General features: G+C 38.9%; 1 protein-coding gene across 2 annotated transcripts in view; it reads right to left on the bottom strand.

Annotated features, from left to right (window-relative positions):
- Window positions 1–6,667: 6,667 nt before the first annotated feature.
- Window positions 6,668–15,828, bottom strand: part of ARL8B (ADP ribosylation factor like GTPase 8B) — a 54,365-nt gene continuing 45,204 nt past the window's right edge. The window contains exons 5-7 of one of the 2 annotated variants that reach the window (XM_027584819.2): window positions 14,873–14,940; window positions 14,203–14,273; window positions 6,668–8,919 (exon numbers count right to left, since the gene is read on the bottom strand). In XM_027584819.2, the coding sequence (XP_027440620.1) occupies window positions 8,870–8,919; window positions 14,203–14,273; window positions 14,873–14,940 (189 nt within the window). In that variant the 3' untranslated portion in view covers window positions 6,668–8,869. The remainder of the gene's footprint in view (window positions 8,920–14,202; window positions 14,274–14,872; window positions 14,941–15,828) is intronic. The other variant, XM_027584820.2, reaches the window with a different exon arrangement.

Genomic DNA, 15,828 nt, shown 5'->3' with positions numbered 1-15,828 from the left:
CATGTGGCACAATCATCCCATTTTCAGAGTCAGGGGACTTTTTTAAGAGTTTATTTATTTATTTGACAGAGAGAAACAGTGAGTGAGGGAACACAAGCAGTGGGAGAGGGAGAAGCAGGCTTCCCGCTAAGCAGGGAGCCCAATGCGGGGCTAGATCCCAGGACCTTCAGGAGACTTTATGCAACACAGAGGAGGTGTATGTAATGGGGACGCAGAAGGAGCCCAAAGAAACATTGTATTACAACTCTAGGTAACTGGCACCTGGTAAGACCCCCCTTTTTTGGCTGAGCCTTATTCCTCCCCCCAAAATCCTGAGAGATAGGCCTGCCCAAGCCTCAGAGTATAAAGAGAGCTTGAACCAAGGTCTTTTGCCTACTTCATTTACTCCTCTGTGAAAGGCAGCTGGGAACCCTGCTAGAAATCCAATCTTAGGGTTTGATCCTGGACTTTCAGGTCTGCCTTCCAAGGACTTTAAAACTGAATGTGAACATTAAGGTATGTGTTGTTCCCTTCGTAAGCTATTTTATTGCAAATCTTAAAAGTTTTAAATTTGATCTCGCACCATGGTCAAGTGCAGTCCACATTAATGACAGCTCCTGTCCTCACATTTGGAGACAAGCTCTAATAAAAACAAAAACAAATTTCTTTTCATAACCAGAGAAAACCAACTTCTGAGAGATGCTTTTCCTGGTAAAACTGACAGTAGCTACCAATCGTGTACGTCTTATGGTTTTCAAAAAAAATTTTTTTAAGATTTTATTTATTTCAGAGAGAGAATGAGAGAGAGAAAGCACGAGAGGGAAGAGGGTCAGAGGGAGAAGCAGACTCCCTGCGGAGCAGGAAGCCCGATGTGGGACTCGATCCCAGGACTCCAGGATCATGACCTGAGCCGTAGGCAGTCGCTTAACCAACTGAGCCACCCAGGCGCCCTGGTTTTCAAAATTTGTTTAATCTTCACTGAAAGCACTGTTAGGCCTATTCCACAAGCCCTAAGGGAAGAAATCAGGTTGAAAGGTTCAAGTTCTCTGAGCTACTTACTGTAGGCAGAAAAAGAGCTACCCCCCAGGTCTCCTGAACTTTAGGGGAATTTACCGAAACTAGCTGGCCCTCAAAGCAACTGGTTTTTCTACTCTTCCCAAGCCACCCCACAGGCAACATTGTTGCCATTAGCGCCCTGCAAGGCACAGCCGAAGATTTGGGGGCCAGGTTCAGAAAGTGTTTTGTCTTGAATTAAACAACCAAAAGAACACGGAATATCTCGTGCTAGCCTTTTGGATTAGCCTAGGACTCCCCTCTAGGTAAATGTGGCTGTTGGGGGTGTTGTCCCAATCATATCTATTCAGAAAACCTCAACCTTAAAAATAACTTTATGAAACTGTTTTCTGATAGGCTTTTCTGCACAGTCTCCCAAGAGCAGCAGGGAACTGATAAAAAAAAAAAGAATGAAATGTACTATGGTAAAAATGGCTTCACTCTGGGGGACGCCAAAGATGACAGCTAAGAACCCAGACTCAAGCCAATTGCCAGATGTTCAAATCATAGCTCTGGCCTCTGAGTGACCTTGGGAAGTTACTTTTCTGGACCTGGTTTTCCCATCTGTAAAATGAGGGTAATAAGAACAGTACTTAGAGCATATGGCAGTTGTGAGAACTAAATTATTGAATGTATTACCTACAACAGGGTTCCATAGTAAGCCCTTTTACTACTCATGAACTCTGTGAACTGACCAGCATTTAGTGTAAGTACCTGGTTCATATGAAACTGAGGTCTGTTGGATGAATTAAACAAGTAAGCTGCCTCCTATTTTCAAAGCACTATTTTAGGAGAAAAACGTGTCTAAAGAAACCAAATATGAGACTGGACAAGGACTAAAACTCACCACAGTCCAAGACCAGCTGAAAGAGCCTTGAATCCTCACGTCTAATTCCAGTTCTACCTAACCTGTTCCAGCAGACTATACCTCATGGTCCTAAATCTCTGTGATTTGAAATTATATCCCACAAGGTGATCCAAATTCAATCTCTGTCTTAGATAGCCGAAAGAAGTGACCTAGGATGTGTATTTTGGTGTTTAAAGATATCCGTCATTGTAAATAAATAGGTGGACATTCCAGTTTTCAGAATCAATCTTGGGAGTCTGAGTGAATCAGTGCACTAAGTTCCTAAAACTGCAAAGCCAGAAAATAGCTGTGGCCCTAAAATGACCGCAAAGGGTAGAAGGATACTTCCAGAGATTCCTATGTTAAGTATCAGCGTTAAAATAGTCTCTTAAAAGGAGGATTTTTCTGCTCTAAGGAATTAAAAGGGATTATCTGAAGCAACAATGTAAAACAAAACAAGTCACAAAATGATGACTTTTAAAACTGAGTACCGCTTCTTTCTGAAGCAATATATACTTGCTTTGTAAAAGGTGAGGGGGGAGACTTAAGAAAAAAAGGGGGGACAAGGAGGAAATTACCTGCAATCACATTAATTTGGGGCGCCTGGGTGGCTGTCTTAAGCATCTGCTTTCAGCTCAGGTCATGATCCGAGGGTCCTGGGATTGAGCCCCACATCTGGCTCCCTGCTCCACGGGAAGCCTGCTTCTCCCTCTCCCACTCCCCCTGCCTGTGTTCCCTCTCTCGCCATGTCGCTGTCAAATAAATAAAATCTTAAAAAAAAAAAAAATCACATTAATTTGGAGGAAATCCAACTCCAGAATTAAGGTAATACTGCCTCTTCAGCAGGGTAAGAAAAGCTAAATTTCACATGTCAAATTGTATGTAATTATCATTCCCACTTATTTGATGGGCAGATATCCAGAAGTTTGTCAACACACTCTGCTGACAAGACATGGGGGACAGGAACTGGTAGAAATAAAAACTGGCATATCCTCTGTGAAGGGAAGTTTGGCAACTCCTAGCCGAAGTACAAACCCATTTACCCTTTGACACAGATATGCTTCTGTGAATTGCTGCACACATACATGATTCACTGCAGTACTGGTCACAAAAGCAAAAGGTTATAAACAACCCAACCATCTATCAAAAGGAGACCCAGTTAGGTAAACTATGGAATCTGGACCAGTGAAAACCACATACACAATGAAATGGGAACCATGCTGCTATAAAGAATGAGGAACTCTCTATATATTGATATGGAAAGATCGCTAGGACAGAGTAATTGGATAAAATCATGTTCAAATCAGTATACCACTTTCTGTGTAAGAAAGTGATTGAAAATATATATTTCTATTGGCTTTTTGTATTTTATATAAAGAAAACACTAGAAAAATAAATAAGAAAGTGATGTAAGGATTACCTGTAAGACCAGAGTGGTGGTGGAAGGAAGGGTGGTTAGTCATGGGTCAGACCGACTGGCATGTTTCTTTGGGTATTTTCAATATTTGAATCATGTGACTTACCTATTAAAAATCATTCAAAAAATAAACAGAACCTAGAAAAAAAAAAGTGGTAAGCTTCCTTTCCCCACCTGGTCTACTAAACCACTAAATCAAATATGGTGATTATCCACCAAGAATTGATATTCACCATTCATATGCCATGCCCACCCTTTGCGTTATTGATCTTTCCAAGACAAAGTAGGTATCATAAAAATTCTTAACTTTCTTCGAAGGGTGATGAGAGCTTGTGCTTTCATAAATCAATTAGCGATATGATAAATATTAACAATTTCTTTTTCCTTAGAAAATGATACAAATAGAAAAAGGAGTTATTTAATTCAAATATTGGGTAACCAGTAGATAGAAATGGTGGACTTTTAATATGCAGCAACAGGATAGTACATTGTGTGATACAGACTGTACAAAAGAGTAGGCCAAAGCTGTATATAAAAGCTGGTTGGAGGAGATACCATAATTGGCAATCTATTAATGTTCTATATTCCATGTTCAAAAGGGATTACATTGATTTTGTTGGGATTTTTTTTTCCCCCTCTCATTACTTTGAAAAGAAGTATTTTCTAACTGCTCCAGTTTTCTCCAAGCTCCAAATAAATTCTAGCAGAACCCAGTTAACACGGCAGTTTATATAAAGTGTTAAACATTAGCTCTAAAATAGTTTGCCTCCAAATTGGTAGTGGGTATGTCTTTTTCCACATTGTATACCAGAATAAACATTTTTCTGCAGTCTGGGAGAGATACTCTAAATTTTTTAAATGGCTTTCAAATTATAAGCCTGTATGTTTTATATATACCATTTCCTTCAAACAAAATCTAATTATTGTATTATTCTGTAAAATGTCTGTGACCTCCAGCTTTCAACTGTGTTAAAGTGATAAAATGTAAATATTTGTGCTTTTGGATTATTTCCAAGATGAAAAACATGCAAAGTTAACATATTCGCCAGGCCAAGTGGGCCTTGTCATCTATCTTCTCTGCTGCTAGAACAGTAGTCTGTTAGGAGAAATTATATTAGAGATCCTCTACTCTTCATTTTACAGATAGGGAAAGTACAGAGCCAGAGGGAATTCAGCAACTCACCAATCAGTTAATAACAAAGAAAGGAACCCATTTTCTCAAATGTCAATCCAGCACTCGACAGAGCCAAACTACATTAGCATTTTATTTTTTTTAAGATTTTATTTATTTATTTGAGAGAGAGAGAGAGAGAGAGAGAGAGAGAGAATGAGAGATAGAGAGCACGAGAGGGAAGAGGGTCAGAGGGAGAAGCAGACTCCCCACTGAGCGGGGAGCCCGATGCAGGACTCGATCCCGGGACTGCAGGATCATGACCTGAGCCGAAGGCAGTCGCTTAACCAACTGAGCCATCCAGGCGCCCTACATTAGCATTTTAAACGGACAAAGTATTTTCCTACTTGGAGCGCCTGGGTCGCTCAGTTGTTAAGCAACTGCCTTCGGCTCGGGTCGTGACCCCTGGGTCTAAGCCTGCGCTACTCCCTCTCCCACTCCCCCTGCTTGTGCTCCCTCTCTCACTGTGTCTCTGTCAAACAAATAAAATCTTTAAAAATATATACATATATATTTTCCTACCACATCCCTTCCTTTTATAAATGCAAGACCTGCAAGCCCCAATAAAATGAAGTTAAAGTATCTTTTCCCCTCTGATTCCTGCTAGGAAATCTGCATTAACTAAGTTACCAGCTGCCTTGCAGTTTTAAAATAGAAATTACCTTACTGAAGAGAGGGCTTGTTAATGAAATGGAATAATGAATGACTACTGCTATTGCTCAGATTAAGAAACTTCCCACTGCAATCTATCTAGCATGTCAATGACTTGATTCTGTTTCCCTAAGAACAGTCAAGCAGCAGCAATTACAAAAGCACCCACTTTTATTAATAGCTGAGTTTTAAACAGAAATTGCATGGAGGCTATTTACTAATCAACAGAAAACACCTGCAGCGGGCCACACATTGTAGAACTGCAAGCTTAAGGGAAGTTGGCAAGGCGAGTGTTTGCTTTACTGTTTTCCTTTTCAAGCATCTTCACAAGCATATACGTTACTGAGGGCACAACAGTTAAAAGTTTGGAAGAGAATAAAATATTTCAAACACTCAACATGATGGTTTCCCCGCAATGGCATTTTTAAAAGTATTTGGCCAAGTGGATGTTACATTATAATGCTGGCTACAGTAAATTCAGACTTCCACTCCAGTTCTCAATCTCCCAGACAATGAGGCTGGAATTACCAAATCAACAGGATTTCAGTGTAACTGGATCCTGTATGGATAGAATTACACAAGGCAATTAGATCTTCAGTTAAAACAATGAGGACTAAAGTAGCCACAGTCCAACACATCCAATTGACAGAATCAAAGGAACCAATTTCAGAAGTCTCAATTTTTGAAAGAAAAGCAGTTATAAGCTTAAAATCAAGGATACAATAAACTAACCTTATATCCTTCCCACCCCTTACCCAGACATCACATTCCTCCTTCAAAAATCACTTTGGTAGGAGGGTGATGAGAAGAAGACCAGGTTAACTGCTTGACTAAATGTCTCCACCAATTCCATACAAGAAATGAAACTGGATATCCTAGGGACTTCTGTCCTAGAAATGTGAAATCACATATTCAATTGGCCAACAAGGGTTGGCTGTACAGAATAACCATACCGATATAGAGGAAAAGCCAAGTTGAACTTTTCTTGAGTAAAACTACATAAAGATCATTTCTGCAATAGCTTTGATGAGATAAATGTTCACTTTTATAATGCAAAAGATAACACACTAGGTGAAATAGGCCAAATGGCTTTACTTTAAAAAATGTGCTTCTTGGGGCACCTGGGTGGCTCAGTCGTTAAGCATCTGCCTTCGGCTCAGGTCATGATCCCAGGATTCTGGGATCAAGCCCCACACATTAGGCTCCCTGCTCAGCGGGAAGCCTGCTTCTCCCTCTCCCTCTCCCCCTGCTTGTGTTCCCTCTCTCGCTGTGTCTCTGTCAAATAAATAAAATCTTTAAAAAAATAAATAAAAAATAAAAATGTGCTTCTTAGGGAAAACCACGTTTGATACTTAAAATCTTTTCATTCTGGAACTCAATTAAGTAGGCCTGCCTTGCAATTTCAGTTTAATAGTAGATTTGTTATAGTTTTTAAAACAAATAGATTATAAAATGCCTAACCAACTAGCTCTTGCCACTTGACAGTTTACAAGTCATACCATCTCCTCCACCCTATCCCCCCCAAAAAAATCGCAGTATCAATCCTGTGGATATTTTAAAAGTTTATTTCTATTTTAACTAGCCCACAGACCCAATTCTTTGAGAAGTGAGCTGATTTCTTTCTAGCACATTGTCTATGGGCCTTGCTCATAGTAACTTTCCTCCCATCCTCTTCTAAAAAGGTCAGCACCTTCCATCATGATGCACATTTTAAGTTAAAATTGTCAATACAACCCTCAAAATGCAAGTTTATTGAATAAAGCTGAGAAGAGCAGTAAACAGACAAAAAATGCATCACCTAAATAAAAAAATTCACGTATTTACAAAGTTCAGTAACTGTTTTCACATGCAGAAGTTAATGCACAGGAAAATGTTGGTAGTAGAGTTTGGATGTCTTGAAATGCTGAAAGCAATGAAGAGACACACAAACACGTTAAGTTTTAGCTATAGGTCAATTAACGAACCAACGCAGTCCCCACACAGTCATACACTTTAGTTCCAATTCCTCCTTTCAGGCACAAGCAAATTGCCACATTCTTTGTAATGGTTTACAGTAACCATTAATGGTGTTGAGCTATAGTAGCAAGTTTAAATATCCCTTCATTTACAGAACCATCCATCCCATCAGGGAAGTATGCAACATGCTTCAAAGAATAAGAACAGAATTTTAAAAGCTGAGATTCTACTCATAAAAATGTGAATGGAGGAAAACAAGTAGTATCTGTGCAACACAGTGCAGTATTTTGTACAGAATATTGTTAAGGCCATGGCAGTCTATAAATTAAAACTGGTATTCATTAAAACAACTGTTGACTGCACTTTTGAGTGCTCAACATGTATGGAAACGCACCGTCTACATGAGTGCTGCTTAACAAAAGAAAAAATCACACACAGTGTGAGGCAACACATAAGCAGGTGTAGCATAAAGTTTTATCTACTACAGTGGTTTATGTGAGTAACAATTTACAAGTGAACCAGTATTAATGTGTCCCTTTATCTATATGGACATCACTAAACTACAAAACATGTTTAAGTTTTTATACATCTCCGTATCGTAGAAGCAAACAATACACAGCATCAGTTCCTCAGTTCTCTGTGTGATTGATTATTAAACAACCTGTAGACGTTGCGCATGATTACATTAGACAGAGCAGGCAGGTCTAGAGTTGTCACAATAATCAAGATGTCTAATGGCACCAGACAAAAGAGTGCCAAACCTTACATCAGTAAGAGAGAAAAATAAGAATTTGTATTTGTTTCTAAGTATCTATTGTGCTGAACGTCTATGACTGGATATAAAAAGTCAAGTTAGAGTGTCATGCAGCAGCAGTGATTTAATGACTAGAGACAGAAAGAACAAACAGGTGTCTGAACAAAGTCTGACATTCTTAACACATTTTATTATATTGGCTGGAATGCTCTAAATTCATGAAAGCCTTTGAGAAAATCTTCAATTCCCAACCCTTTAAAAAAGTGTGTTGAACCCCACCCTCTCCAAAAAAGAGAAAAAGAAAAAGAAAAAATGGAGAAGTAATGACCTGGACAGATACACAACAGCATGCCTTAGTTCCTCCCATTTCCCCAGCTGCTATCTGGTGATGAAGAATTCTCAAAAAGCAGTATTTTTAGAATTCATATACGATCTCACCAGTATAAAGAACCAATAACAACACTGATCTGGTGCCTCTGCTCACTCTTTGCAGACCATTTTTTTAAATTCCTAAGGTGTAATTATACATTTCACATGCATTTGTGAGATATGTAAACATTATGTTTATATCCCACATGAGTCAGGCTAAAGGTTTTCTAAATACTGTGTGTGGCACTAGAAACTTCATGCTGTGTCAAGTCAGTATCAGTATTAAGCTAATGGACTCTATAAGGAAATATCTAGACATTTACTGAAAACCAATATAAAAATCTGGCCCAGAAAGACTAGAACAGAAATATGCAATTTTCTTGATTTAAGATGGTCAAGTGTGTGTTTAAAAAAAAAAAGCTCTACACACTGTTTAAGACAAGTATGTATAAGAAGCTTTTTTTGTGTGTGCTGACTTTATCATGACAACTCTAGCTGATTCTTTATGAAGGATTAGGGATACACATCTTCAGCAGTGCACAAGAGAAATAAACTCTGAAAAAGGCAATTTCTTGGGTTTAGGAAGGACCGTATTCTGGGAAGTACTTCAGAGGAACGGACAATAATTCTAGGATTATAGCCAGGAAGGACTGGAAGACTTCAGGAGATGCTTCAGCTTCTTCTAGATTTTGAATGTTGAATAAGCCACTGGAGTGTGATATCTAAAGATGGAGGGAAAAAAATTGAAGGCGTTAAGATATCAAAGTTAAGACACTAAACATGAGACAGTATTTAAAATGTAGCTAATTCAAAATACATGCTGTGCCTGCCCTCTTCTGCTTTTTGCATCTGTATTATTCTCCATTACCTAAACTTCAAGAGGACATTCTAAGGAATTATGGAAGACTCAGCAGTCTCTGATTTAAAAGTTAAATTATGTTCAGGACAGCCTGTGCCATCTTTTATTCAAAAAAAAAAAAAAAAAATTACTGACTGCCTGTTAAGTACTTATGTGAAGTGCCAGGAATGCAAAGATATGGGAGATCCCCTCTCACCCCTCAAAGAGCTTTTAGTATCAAAGGTGGAAAACATAGAACTCATTTGGGCCTAGGAGGAAGGCTGCCCCATAGAATTCCAGGCAAAGGAAACAACAAAAGCAAAAGAATAAACAAAGGCATGAACAGTGTGGAGATCTAGATGGATTATATGTGGTAAGTTGTGGATGAAGCACAGGAATGGGGGAAGGTGCTGCCACTCATTGCTAAGGCTACAGCAGGGGTTCTCAACTTCACCTTTTTGACCTTTTGGACTGGGTAAATCTTTGCTGGGACAGGACGAAGGCCTTTCCTGTGCATGGCAGACTATTTTGCGGCATCCATGACCTCTACCCTAGATGCCATTATCACTCCCCCTACACACCCACAGTTGTGACAACCAATAATGTCTCCAGGGATTGCTAAATGTCCCCTGGGGAGCAAAAATGTCCTCAAGTGAGAACCACGGGCTAGAAGGAGCCAGATAACCTTGTATACCACTCTAAGATGCTAATAAGTTTGGGTTTTATTCTCAAGTCAACTGGAAATTACTGGAGAATCTTAAGCAAGGAAATTATATTAGTTTATTTTAGGATGATCAATGGCAACAGAAGAGAACAACGTGGAGTTGTCAGTAGACAGTGACGATCACAGCAGGAATAGGAAATGCGAAGGCACGAAGCAAACAAATGCTGTAGGGATGGAAGAAGGAAAATGTGGATTTGACCAAGATACGAACAGAGAAAGAATCTTCTGGCCTCAGTGAGTTGTGTTTGTCATGGAGCTGTTGACACAGTGGTTAAAGTAAGAACAGACTTGAGGAAAACAAAAAGATAAAGAATTTAGTTATAGAGCACATCAGAGTTGAGGTGCAGAAGGTAACAGGCATGGAGATGTCCAGCAGATAGCTTTAGCTATACTGATCTCAGAAAGGGATGGGGACTGGTAAGATGTCACCATAGAGGTGGCAGCTGAAGCTATCACAGCTGAGATTAGCCAAAAAAAAAGCACTTAGACTGACAAGAGATGGCAGCTAAGTCAAAACAGTGAATTTCTGTCCCTGAGTTCTTTAAAAATGTGTCATCCATATAAAGGGTGTGTCAGCATCTATTAGAAGCAGCACTCAGTTCTCCAAACCTGAAGATGAGTGCAAATTCAATTTCCAAGCTAATTATGAGTTACAGAAACTGTAAGCCACACATGTAAAGAATAGCCTAGAGCTGAGATCTGAACAAATGGAACCTGTTCAGGGTTGTAGAAACAATGATTTAACCTGATTGTTGAATCAGATCATGCGCACTTTAAAAGGAGGACAGCAGGGGCGCCTGGGTGGCTCAGGTGGTTGAGCGACTGCCTTCGGCTCAGGTCATGATCCTGGAGTCCTGGGATCGAGTCCCACTTTGGGCTCCCTGCTCAGCAGGGAGTCTGCTTCTCCCTCTGACCCTTTTCCCTCTCGTGCTCTCTATCTCTCATTCTCTCTCTCAAATAAATAAATAAAATCTTTAAAAAAAAAAAAAGGAGGACAGCAGTATGTAGTAAGAGCAAAGCCACATTCATTAGAACTGAATGGGGAGAAAGGTAAATCTGAGTGTGAAATGCCCAGGTTTAAATATTTAAGAAATTCACTTAAAAAAACAAACAAAGCTTGTGGACAGTGGACAGATGTTATATCCCAAAGACAAATGGATCCTTAAGACTAGATAAAAAAGCAGAAAAGAAATAAGATACTCAGATGAAGGAGTCATCTTCCATGACAAAAAGGGCCACAAGTATGAGTCATCTTTGCAAAGATCATGTTCACAGAAGTAATCTGTTCTATGTGTGATGTGAGGACACATTACTAAAGTATTTCATACACCACACTGGTAAGGTGGAAGGAGAATATACAACCCATGTGCACTGAGATACTTTTGGAACAATTTAGTAAATTCATAAATTCGGTTCTAAAATATGTTGTAAAAGGTGAAATTGGGGAGGATGTTCTGATTTGACTACCCAAGAAGTCTAATCTGCTTGGCCCTTAGTTGTATTTCTTGCTCCAAATAAACAGGCATTCTCATTTACAAACTACTTGTTTTGAATCTAGTTAGAGTGGATCCATTTCCTTGAGCTTGATACTACTAAGTGAAGTAGGAGTTCTATCATCACAAACTGTGACTATGGAGCTCTATGACAGACTATGAGGTCAGCCTCAAATAACAAAAGAAGTATTCACCAACTCTCCCGCATTTACTTCTTAAATGAGCTCACAAGATTTTTTTCCAGGAAAGTATCCAGCTGGTTTGTCAAGGTAGTAAAACAAAGGATTTTTTTTTCTCCTTTCAGTAACTTTTTTCCCCTATTTTATGAAATACTAGAGAGAATATAAGGGAGTAAAATGGATTTACAGAATAGCACAATGCCCTACAATTATGGTTAATAATGTATGCAGAACAGGGTTTTTCAACCTCACCACTACTGATATTTTAGGCTGGACAATTCTTAGTTGTGGGGACTGTACCATGTTTAGAACATCCCTGGTCTTTACCCACTAAGTGCCAGCATCACACTCTTTGTTATGACAACATTTGGCAGTGTCTCCAAATGTCGCCAAATGTATCCTGGGGGAAGATCCTTCAATGAGAACCAGTGGTGTATAAGTAAATGCTCTCTTGGGGACACAAGAATTCCTCCTAACATGGGGGTGGGAGAATTTTTTTTTTTTTTTTTATGAACTCTAAGTAATCCTAAGTGCTTGAAGAGTCTGTTCTCAAATGCTCACAATATAGCAAGTCACTTAGTCTACCCCTTTATAATAGAGGACAGTTTGTGCCCAACAGCAAAGTATTAGGCTCAGATTGCTTTTGGGTGCTCTTTAAAGGAAGCCCAGGAGCACCTGACTGGTTCAGTGCGCAGAGCACGTTACTCCTGATCTCAGGGTTGTTAAGTTCAAGCCCCACGTTGGGTGTAGTTACTTTAAAATAATAAAAATGAAAAATAAATAAAGGAAGCCCAGAATTAGCCAGAAAACTATCAACACTTTGAGGTCATCAGAGCATGTTTGAGGAGGGGTGAGGAAAGAGTTAATAGACTAGAACTGACTTGGGAAAGAAGTTAACTATGATGAGACCAAATACACACTGAATGAAGGCTAAAGGAAAAAAGATAACAGAATACCTTTTAAACACACTGTGTTGGCACTATGTATTACATCCTACTCCAATACAAATTTTTGGTTTGTTTGTTTCTTTTTAATTGGAGGTGTGACTATGGGAGAATGGTCAGAGATACCATGTTTTTGGCTTTGAAGATGGAGGAAGGAGCCATGCGCCAAGAATGCAGGCAGTATCTAAAAGCTGGAAAAGACAAGGAAATGGAGTCTCTCCTAGAGTCTCCAAAAAGAGTACAACCTGTCATTTTAGTCCTTGATTTCTAGCTCAGTGAGAACTATGATAGGCTTCTAACTGACAGCAGCAATAGAAAACTAATACACCCACATGACATCCACCATATGTCAAATGCTGCAATGCATTTTCACATTCCCTCTCACAAGAGAATTTCTAAATTGCTGCCATTATCACCATTTTATAGAGAAGTAAAAAGTGGAGATTAGGGAGGTTACGTGCTTTGTGCAAGGCCAGTCAGAAAATAAATTAGGACCAAGTGTTCTGGCCTGAGGCTGGCTGACTCCAAAGCCCATGCTGTTTGTAGCCTATTACGCGGCAATGATAGACAACCTCATTTTTCTGTAGTGGCCCACAGAGCGATTTTTTTTTCACCAGTGACCACCAAACTGGGAGAGGTGAGGGTGCCATGAAAATCTCTAGGCTCCTACCCAGCTGCTTCAAGATACATGCATTTAACTCTCCTCTCACACTTTGGTTGAACCTGTCATGCCAGACAAGAACTGTGTGACTTAGCCTGAGTAGCTTTTTGTCATGAAGGTACACTTAACCAGTGAGTATGTTTTATTGCACTGTTACAGGTCTTTTCATTCAAACAGCTAACAGGTTGAACAGCCTTTCAAACGTTTCTATTCATCTTTCCTTTTTACCTTTTGATCCTTTTCACCCATTCCAATCCACTTTTATTAAATAACCTCTCACAAATTAGTTAAACTGAAGTTCAGCCAGATATACTTAAATTCTTTAAGGACACTGTGTTGGACTAACAGTGTCCCCCTAAAAATTCACACCTACCTAAAACCTCATTAATTTCTTCAAAAATTGTCTTTACAGATATGAGGTCATACTGAATGAAGGTAGGCCCTAATCCAATGATATGTATCTTTATAAGAAGAGAAAATACACACAGAGACACACACAGAGGAGAAGGCTATGTGAAGCCAGAGGCAAAAACCGGAGTGAAGCATCGGTATGTCAAAGAATGCCAAAGGCAGCCGGCAACCACAAGCTAAGAAAAGGCAAGGAAGGATATTCCCCAACAGCTTTCATGGCCCTGCTGACACCTTGTTTTTGGATGCCTAGCCTCCTGAACTTGAGAAATAAATTTCTGCTGTTTTCAACCACCCAGTTTGTGGTACTTTGCTATGGCAGTTCTAGGAAATTAATACAGACACTAAATAGATAAAGAATACTTTTGGCTTATACTTCCAATAGAGTACTAACATTACAGTAATATACTGGTTCAATAAATGAACAATTGTTTCAGTGCCTATAGACCAATTTTTGTAAAGTCTTCAAAAACACTTTGTTATAAAGCACAGCTGGATACTAGCTCTGCCAAAATTAATACAATAAATTGGTATCACATCATGTTTTAACTTCGTCTATTTCATTTACTTCTTTAAATAGCATAGAGCACATTCAGGATGTTGTCTTGCTGTCAAAAGATATAATGTCTATTCTTTTTCCTGAGGCAAAAAAAGTCCTCTAAAAGAAGTCACTTAAACAGAAATGGAGATAATAAAGAATAAGAAGCATTAAGACAGCCCTTCCAGTGATACCCATTTCTTCCACAGTCATTTCTTACCTATATTATCCTTTTCTTTGCAAGAAATTGAATAGCAGCAAATTTCTCTATCCTGAATAGCAGACAGGTTCCTATAAGAAGCAGAATTAAGCCAATTAAGTCTGCTTAAAATAACTATCATACCTATCACTCTTTGTTCAATTTTCTTATCTTTTTATACTGAAGAAATTATTTTACTACAAAATTTTAGAAATTCACTTCTCTGGTAGGCCAAATTTACCATGTTTACCTAAAAACATGGCTATTATCTTTACTAAGTAACAGGAGGGCCTGGCTGGCTCAGTCAGAAAAGCATATGACTCTTGATCTCAGGGTTTTAAGTTCAAGCCCCACAGTGGGTGTAGAGATTACTTAAAATCTTCAAAAAAATAATAATATAATGATGCTAAGCAAAGCAGTGGGCAAAATAGTATAATTTAGGGGCGCCTGGGTGGCTCAGGCGTTAAGCATCTGCCTTCAGCTCAGGTCAGGATCCCAGGGTCCTGGGATGGAGCTCCACATCGGGCTCCCTGCTCTGCGGGAAGCCTGCTTCTCTGTCTCCCTCTGCCCCTGCTTGTGTTCCCTCTCTCGCTGTCTCTCTCTGTGTCAAATAAATAAATAAAGTATTTTTTAAAAAGTATAATTTAGAACCAATTTTTTTTAAACACCATCATTCATTCTTAAGACATACATTTTTTCAATTAGCTGTTTCTCATCCAAGGCATTAGGAAGATCTCTCTTGTTTCCAAGTACGAGCACCTTTAAAAGAGAAAAGATATTAACAATGAACTTTTATGTAAGAAAAGGTCACAGAAGCATATGATAGTCATATTTGTAGACATTAAAATTGGAATGCTACCACATGCCATAATATTGAGGCATATTTATATAACTGGTGGCCTATCTCATTTATTTAGTAATTCAAATTAGCATTCATTTCAACTTCTACCACAAAGATGCCCCAATTCAACATGTGGCTGCCAATTTCTACTAAAATATTCTTAAGTCTATGGTATGTATTCTGCAATTTCTAAATAAATCTCTACCATAATGTGAATATGATCTTAACACAACCAAGGGGGGGGGGGCAATTTTTTAACCATTTTTTATGTTAGCCATTAATCATACGAACACATAAATTTGCTTTTAAAATTCCTGATCCATCCTACAGAATATCATGTATAAATATTCTAAGACAATGGTTAAGTCTGGAAATCAGGATAAATATAGCAGTCATAAGCTCTAGGAATAAACGGTATCATCTGGTTGCTAGATGTGCTTTGAAAAGAAAGCAGAGACAGGCTTCTCAATCACCACTCCATCTTTTCTCAGTTAATATCGTTCTTTCTGCCTTAGAGAAAGCAAAGAATATGAGTACATATAACTAATATTTGAGAATATACGTACTCTCAGTGTTCTCTAAGAACATGTAATCTTTGACCCACCTCAACCAAGTACATGCCATGTCTACCTTGCCATACCTATTTTCTTTCACTTAATACACCCCCACCCCCACCCTACTCCATACACTTTGACCATTTCTACTCACAGGACCTAGATTCTTACTTTGCACAAAGGACAAAGAGACAAGGACAGAAGCACAGAACAGTCAGGGACACCAGGAGCTCACAGGACAATGTTAAACCA

This window comes from Zalophus californianus, chromosome 1 (genome assembly GCF_009762305.2).
Source record: "Zalophus californianus isolate mZalCal1 chromosome 1, mZalCal1.pri.v2, whole genome shotgun sequence".
Lineage (NCBI taxonomy): Eukaryota > Metazoa > Chordata > Mammalia > Carnivora > Otariidae > Zalophus > Zalophus californianus.
Note: the sequence above shows the minus strand (reverse complement) of the source record. Positions and strands in the feature narration are given on the sequence as shown.